We start from the raw sequence: 8,175 nt of genomic DNA, 5'->3' as shown, positions 1-8,175 counted from the left end.
AGAGTGCTGAAGGAACTAGCAGTGGTCATTGCGGGACCTCTAGCACAGCTCTACGAGCACTCATGGTGCTCGGGCGATGTGCCAGAGGACTGGAAAAGGGCCAATGTCCCCATCTTCAAAAAAGGGAGGAAGTAGGACCCAGGAAACTATAGGCCTGTGAGTCTTACCTCGGTCCTGGGGAAGCTTTTCGAAAGAATTATCCTGGCACATGTCCAGGAAGGGCCAGCAGGGGAGGTTATGCTCAGGGGCAACCAGCATGGGTTCATTAGGGGCAGGTCTTGTCAAACCAACCTGGTGGCCTTCTATGACAGGTCACCAAGTACTTGGATGCAGGTGTCACAGTGGATATAGTCTTTCTGGACTTCAGGAAGGCCTTCAACATGGTCTCTCACCCCATTCTCAGTAAGAAACTAGGAGACAGTGGTGTTGATGCCTACACAGTCAGATGGGTCACTAACTGGCTGGAGGGCTGCACCCAGAGGGTGGTGGTGGACGGGTCTTATTTGACCTGGAGGGCTGTGGGCAGTGGGGTTCCCCAGGGCTCAGTCCTCAGGCCCGCACTATTCAACATCTTCATCAGCGACTTGGGTGAGGGGGTAAACAGCACCCTGTTCAAGTTCGCAGAAGACACTAAGATGTGGGGGGATGTGGGCATGCTAGTAGGAAGGAACAGGCTGCAATTGGACCTAGACAGGTTACAGGGGTGGGCCATTGAGAACAGGATGGGTTTCAACACTGACAAGCGCAAGGTGCTGCACCTGGGGGGAAGAACCAGCAGCAGACCTACAGGCTGGGGAACTCCCTTCTCACCAGTGCAGAGGCAGAAAAGGATCTTGGAGTCATTATTGATGCCACAATGAACATGGGCCGAGAGCGTGGGGACGCAGTCAGGAAGGCCAGCCATACCTTGTCATGCATCCACAGATGCATCTCGAGCAGGTCCAAGGAGGTGATCCTCCCCCTCTATGCGACACTGGTCAGGCCGCAGCTGGCGTACTGCATCCGGTTCTGGGCACCGCACTTCAGGAGGGATGTGGCCAATATGGAGAGGGTCCAGAGGAGGCCACCCGCATGATCAGGGGTCAGCAGGGCAGGCCCTGTGAGGAGAAGCTGAGGGACCTGAACCTGTTCAGCCTCCACCAGGGAAGGCTGAGAGGGGACCTAGTGGCAATCTACAAACTAGTCAAGGGGGAACATCAGGCATTGGGAGAGTCCCTGTTCCCCCAAGAAATCCCGGGAGTTACAAGAAGCAACGGACACAAGCTACTGGAGGGTAGTTTCAGGCTAGACATTAGGAAGCGCTATTTCACTGTCAGGGTGACTAGGACCTGGAACCAACTTCCAAAAGAAGTGGTGCTGGCTCCTACCCTGGGGGTCTTTAAATGGAGGCTGGACAAACATTTGCCCGGGGTCGTTTGACCCCAGTACTATTTCCTGCCACAGCACGGGGTCGGACTAGATGTTCTCCTCAGGTCCCTTCCGACCCAACCAACTATGAAACTATGACAATCAACAGTCCCGAGACGGAGACAGTCAGTTGCACAATCCATGAAGGATCCATTGGGACGGGCCCTGGAAGCAGGCTGGAGAGCCCAGTGGGTGGTCTGAGTTCAGAGACCAGAATGAGAAATGATGGACAGAAAACAATGGCATCCCCCCAGGGAGGTTGTGGACACTTGTGCAGTGTATACGAGCACCTGGGCTGTTCCCCTTCCTGGATCCCAGCAGGCCCCAGGCAAGTTCTGCTTGGCCCAGGGCACACACTTCCCTCCCCTGGGGCAGCTACTGATTGGCAGTGGCTCCTGGCCAGTACCTGGAGCAGGGAGTGGGGCGGGCAGGCAAGAGGCAGGGCAGGGCCAGACTGGCATCAGCTGGGGAAATGCTTTGCATGTTCACACCTTTCCCTGATCCCCTCCCCTCTGCCAGCCTATAAACTCTCTGGGCACCATCGGCACCAAATCCCCTGCTCCAGACCAGATCCGGGAGAAGCACACAGGTGAGTCCTGCCCCCCCCACCCCCACCCCGACCCCTTGTCCCCTCTGTGCAGGGCCAGGATTTTGGAGCATCCCTGGCCAGTGCCTGAGGGCCACGTGAGCTGTGTGTGAGGCACCCTGGGGAGAAGTCACTCTGTCCCCCTTCCCCACAGGGCTGTCCTTGCACCCAGTCCCCGTGGGTCAGTGCTGAGCACCCGGTCCCTGGGGACCTGCTCCCAGGATCCCTGCCCTGCCCTGCCCTGGCCTGCAGTGCTGGGGAGTGAAGGGGAGGAGAGTGGAGGGAGGGTCCATTGGTCTGCAGATGGAAGGTCCTTGGCCCCAGCCCCAGGTCACAGATCCCTGCTGAACCCCTGTCCCTTGGGGATCTCCGTGTGTCTTGGTTTTGGGGCCAGGCTAGGCCCTTGTGCAGATGCCCCAGTCCTGCAACCCCCCTGTGGAGGCAGGGAGAGGTCAGTGTGGGGCACGGCACAGCTCCCCTGTTTACCCCCAGGGCAAGCGAGGAGATGAGGACCGCTGCTCACCTCATCCTTTGCCTCCTGGGCTGCCTGGTGCTGAGCCCCTGGCTGGAAGGTGAGTCTGAGCCACGCTGGAGCCTCCAGGCTTTCCTTCCCTTTGCAGGGAGATTGTTGGTCCCACTCAGGCTGTCCTGGCCCCTCGACAAGAAGAGCTATTCCCCAGAGCCCCCAGAGCTGGGCTGCAGCAGGGGCCAGCATGTCCCCCCACAGTAAACAGGGCCCCTGCCTCGGCTCCAGGGAGAGACACTGGAACTGGGATACTGCCCTTCCCCTGCCTCTGTGTCCTCCTGCCCTGAGAAAAGCAACACTGGGCTCTGGGGTCCCACCGGGGTCCCCAAATCCCTGCTCTTCCTCCCAGCCACCTCCCCCAGGTATCTCTTTATGTGTCCCGTGCCCAGAGGCTGCTCTCACCCCCTCCACCCTGTGACCCAGCAGCGCTGCCCCTGCTCTCAGCAAAGCAACCGCTCTGGGGCTGGGGGAGAGAATACCAGGGTGTCTTCCCCCCTCACTGCCCGCTCGGCCTGTCTCTGCGCAGGGGCTCCAGTCCAGAAATGCCGCAAAGACTGGCAACCTTATGGAAACAACTGCTACAGATTATTCTTCCAGAAGAAGACCTGGGAGGATGCTGAGGTGAGCACTGGGTGGGTCTGGGCATGGGGTGCCAGGTTGGGATAGGATTGTCGGAGGGGTGGGGACTCTGGAGCTCCCTGCATAGGAAATGGCTCCTAAACTGGGCTGGGGCAATTGCAGTGCCTGGCAGCATGGAGCTCAGGGGTGTGCCTTCACCTGGCTCTGCCAGGGTGAGCTGCCCTCCTCACCACAGCCGGGAGGCATCTCCACTGCTCAGGTGCAGCCTGGGGCCCCTCACAGCACTAGGCACCCACACCTTTCTTTGCAAAATGCACAAGGACCCGCACATACTTTTTGCACCACAGCAGGGTGTTCCCCTGGGCACACAGCAGTGCCCTGGGCACAGCCCTCCTTGATTTCATGCCATCGGCCACTCACCACATAGCCACCACCTGGAGAGAGCCCCGGGCACCAGCTCCACAGCAGGGACATGAATTTTGCCAGTTCTCCAGAGGGGTAGAAACTTTTCCTGTCTGTGTGTGTGTGGACAAGGAGCAGCTTCACGTGATGCCCGGAAGGTCTCGCCAGGCACTGAGGATCCTGCTTTGGGAAGTGGGTGGATGTACAAACAGGGGCACACTTGCTGGTGATCACAGTTGCCAGCGGTCCGCTCCCAGAGCAGCTCCCCAGGTCCAAGGCCATAGGGACAGAAAGCTTATTAAAGACCGACTGGAGAGATGGACAGCAACACACAGGTCAGACCAGGGATAGGAGGGGTGTTTTGCCTGAAAGCCTCAAGTGCATGAAACGGGGAACCTGGCATCATCTTGGTATTGACAGACAAATCAAGAGCCAGGGAATAAAGGCAGATCAGAATGACCGTCACATTTTGTTGAGGGACGAGGTTTCGGTGGCTGGTCAGAGGCTGCATGTGCAGCCAAGGGGCTGCACGCAGTGTGGGACAGGACAGGCTAGTGCAGGGAAGGGCCCAGGAGTTGGAGGGGAGTGGCTGGGGGAGCTCAGCGCTGGTGCGGGGGCACTTGGGCAGAGGGGTCTGAAGTGCAGGGGAGGGAAGCAGCTCCTTCCTCCATTCACCCTGGAGCCAGGCTGGGGAGAGGCAGCAGCAGGGGCTCCCTCCCCTTCCCCTCCTGGTGGCCAGGCTGGAGCTGCTCTCACTCCCCTCCTGGCCGTGGGAGCTGCAGACACAGCTGGTTTCCTCCTGTTACAGGCGGAGTGTCAGAGCTACGGCCCCAGGACCCATCTCGCCACTGTTCTCAGCAACAGAGAAACAAATGTTGTTTCCAGATATATCTTGAGAAATCCTCCTGATGGGCCTGTCTGGATTGGGCTCCATGACTCTCGGCATGTAAGTTCCTGCTTCCCCTGCCCATGTGCCTTGGCCCTCCCTGGTTCTGGACGGCTCCTCTCAGTGCCCAGGACAGGTGAAGAGGCCTCAAGGGTCCCTGTGAGTGGGCTGCCAAACCCGGGGCATCCCTCTCCCCACTGCTCACCCTTGGGCAGGCAATTATTGGAGTCCTGGGGCCAGTGGGAGGGAGGGGGAGTCATGCAGCATTGCCTTGCATGGGACCGGGTTGAGGCTCCCTGCCGCCTCTGGTTCCTGACTAGTGACTGTGTCCTGCAAGCTGCTGCACCCGGATCCCTTCCTCCAGAACAAAGTGCCTCATTTCTGGTGACAGTCAGGCTCCCTCTTGCTCTGTCTCCTTCTGACACAAGCCACTGGCCTGCCCCTTCCCAGGGCAATGTGGCACAAGGCTGGGTGCAGGGCAGGGCCACCCCGGTGTGCTACAGCCTGCTGGCTAAGGGCTGTGCTGGGCAGGGATAGGGGTGGGCTTAGTCAGAGCCATGTTCAGCTGCTCAGGCACCAAACAGTTGAGGCTGAACATGCAGCACAGGCTATTCTGGCCATTGTGATTTTTGGAGGTGGCCTTAGCATGTATTTCCAGGGGATGTTCCCTACCTAAGCTTTCCCTCCTCTTGCAGAACAGAGCATGGACATGGACAGATGGCTCAATCTACTACTACAGAGCTTGGAACAAGGGTGAACCTAACAATTTGGACTGGAACGAATACTGCGCGGAGCTGTTAGATTATATGCGTAAGTAGGAGACTGTGACTCCAAGCTATGAGACGCTGATGGACCCAGGAATAGACCCTGGTTTTGTGCAGACTTTTCTCCTGGACTACAAATTTTACAAGATGTGCATGAACACTCAAAAGCCTATCCATAATATATTTTGAACATGCATTTAATGGGAAATATTTGAGCGAGAAATCATCCCCACACTAGACTGTATTAGGTGGGGTTTCAACGGGGGTTATGGGCTCTTACCCCACCCCTGGGTTAGCTTCCATGACCCGCTCTGTGTCTGTGGGTCGGGGGCTTGTTTGCTTCTCCCAGCACTGTCCCTCTCCCCTCCCTCTCCCTCCTCTTCTCACATCTCTGTGTTCAGATCAGTCCTCCACTTTATATCCTGCTCCATGCTGTCCTCTCACAGCCCTCCTGGAAGTGAACACGAGTTCACCAGAGCTTGTGCTCATTGTCTATCTAGTTTAGTTATATCTATGTTGCCTTCACCTGTGCAAGTGTGCAGGGGTCGTGGACTGTGCAGGAAGGTGAGTGCATGTGGCAACACTAGTGCAAACACCCCGGATTCTGGCTGTGTGGAAGAGACAAGGGAGCTCTGCACGGAGCAAGAGAGAGAAGCCACCGGGCAGAGCAGTGGCTGCAGGGAGGCCTGAAGAAGAAGAGAGAAAGAGAAAACAAGGTGGTCCCTAGGACCTGATTGCAGAATCCAGGGCTGGAGCAGTGGTTGGATAGTATGTCTGTGTGCATGTGTGTGCAGGGGCTGGGGCACTGACTGCACTGCATGTGTGTGTGCCAGCATAAAAAAGGCAGGAGACAGTGAGAGACCCGAGGTGCCCTTCCCTGAGCCCGTCTGGAGAGAGGGCTGGGGATTGGCTGCGTCCAGCTGGAACAGCAGAGCTGGGCATGGAGTAAGGGAGCTGCGCACTGCTGTGGGATGGCACCGTGCCCAGGGGAACAGGACTCAGCGCAGCTTCCTTGCAACAACACTGGATGGCACCAAAGGATCTGACTCCCGTCCTTGGTTTCTCTCTTCCTGGAAACAGCCTTGTGGGCGCCACGCCCTCTCCGAGCGGCTGGGCAAAGGGCAGCAGAGTTGGTCATAAGTGCACCCAGAGCCTAGTCTGCCATTCCCACTGTGCCTCTCATGGGAGTGGGGCCTTTCCCCTCCACCCCCGGGTGCTCAGGGCACTGTCTCCACTCTGCCCTGCCTCAGGCTCAAGGACAGGACCTGGGATCATGTCCCAGAGCAGGGGTCAGAGGTGGGGAGTGCATCACACACACCCTGTCCACGCCCCTTGGTAATTTCTGTTTTGTCTCCTAGGGTATGAAAAATGGAATGATAATATCTGCAGAATGAAAAATGCCTTCATCTGCAAGTACGAGCTCTAAACAGGTAGGACAGCTTCTGTCCGCAAGCCATGGGGGTGGGTGCATCATGCTCCTCGCATATGCAGGATCTGCTGCCTTAGCTGATGGTGTTGCCTGCCTCCCCTTGTCCTGAGAAAGCATCTGTCTCTGCCCACAGGGAGGAAGGCCGCAGGGGGAGGCACTGGAGTGGGAGCAGGAGCCTGGGTTGGACTTGGACCCAGGCTGTCCTGGAACGGGTTATTTCAGGGGCCCACATGGAGGCCTTTGCAGGGGCCTGATTTCCAGACAGGGATTTCCAGACATGGGTGCTCCTGCCCCGGGATCATGAGGCCCATTTGAAGGGTGTCCCTAATGGTTCACAGTGACACTTGCTCTTGCAGGAGTACACCAGCTCCTGGGACGTGAGCGCGTTGCGTCCGGCAGCTCTTCAAGGAGACCCATCCTGCAAACCGGCCTGCTGTGCCCCCTCCCCACACTGCTGTGCCCAACCATGCCAGTCCTGCTCTCCTCTGCCTCCTCTCGCTCAGCTGGGCTCCCACGTCTCCTCTCCCCTCCTCTGAATGGTCCCAGCACAGGGCGGTGATAATAAACGTCCCCTTGGCATTCAGTCCCGTGTGTGTCTCCTGTGGGCCCTGCCTGCCTGTGAAGGGGAAGGGGCCACGTGTCTCCCATGACTGTGCCAGGAGCTCCCCTGGCCCAGTGCCTTGAGGGGAAGGGAGGCAATGGGGAGGGATAAGGAGGGCCGTGGCATAGTGGTTATCCTGCAGGGCCAGGTGGGAACACCAAAAAAGCAAGTGTATGTCATGGGTGTGCGGGGAGCAGGGACCTCCGCACCTGCCATGGGGGAGCAAGCATCAGCGCATGTCCACGGTGCAGAGATGGGTTTGGGGGCACTCCAGGGGCTGTGCTCCCAGGGTCCCTGGCCCGAGATGGGCTCCTGTGCTCCCGGGGCAGCACCTGTGTCGGCTGGGCCCCACTTCTGGCCCGTGACAGGAAAGATGATGGCGTCCTCCGTCCCCCTCTCCCCCAGACAGCTGTTTCCCCATATATCCTCAACAGCTGGCAGGCTTTGTGGCCTGATCAGGGGCCACCATCCCTGCAGTTTTCAGCCCTTTGCGTCTTAACACACACAGGGTCATCGATGTCACGAGTTTTGCCTGTCAGCAGCTGGAGGTGCAGATCTCCCCAGTCCCCTGCACCAATCTTCTTGAAACTTGGTAGGTTTTTTGGACTCACCAGGGGCCACCACCCCTGCAGTTTTCACCCCTTTGTGGTGTAACACATAGACGTGACACAGGTTTTGCTTTCAATAATTTGGGGTGTAGTTTCCCCTGAACCCTTGCACCGATCTTCTTGAAACGTGGCAGGCTGTATGCTCTCAGAGGCTACAACTCCTGCAAATGTCATCCAAATTGGACGGTGGGGGGGTCTGCTACAGACCCCCCAACCAAGGGGAGGAGCTGGACCGGGAATTTTCACGCCAGCTTGCAGAGGCACTTAAGGCAAGGGATGTAGTTGTCATGGGTGATCTAAATTACTCCAGCATCTGCTGGGAGGAGCAGTCAGACAGGTTGGACCGTTCCAGGAGGTTTCTGGCCGAGATACAGGACCTCCACTTAA

The 8,175-nt window shown here is 57.9% G+C and overlaps 1 protein-coding gene across 1 annotated transcript; it reads left to right on the top strand.

The window, feature by feature from the left end:
- The first annotated feature begins 3,817 nt into the window (after window positions 1-3,817).
- Window positions 3,818-7,156, top strand: LOC132249850 (regenerating islet-derived protein 4-like). Its single transcript, XM_059725508.1, has 5 exons — window positions 3,818-3,835; window positions 4,309-4,446; window positions 5,082-5,196; window positions 6,509-6,580; window positions 6,936-7,156. Exons 1-4 carry the CDS (start codon window positions 3,818-3,820, stop codon window positions 6,574-6,576), a joined length of 339 nt encoding a protein of 112 aa, XP_059581491.1. The 3' UTR covers window positions 6,577-6,580; window positions 6,936-7,156.
- Window positions 7,157-8,175: the final 1,019 nt, after the last annotated feature.

The sequence above is a fragment of the Alligator mississippiensis genome, chromosome 4 (genome assembly GCF_030867095.1).
Source record: "Alligator mississippiensis isolate rAllMis1 chromosome 4, rAllMis1, whole genome shotgun sequence".
Lineage (NCBI taxonomy): Eukaryota > Metazoa > Chordata > Crocodylia > Alligatoridae > Alligator > Alligator mississippiensis.
This window is presented reverse-complemented; position numbering and strand designations above follow the sequence as displayed.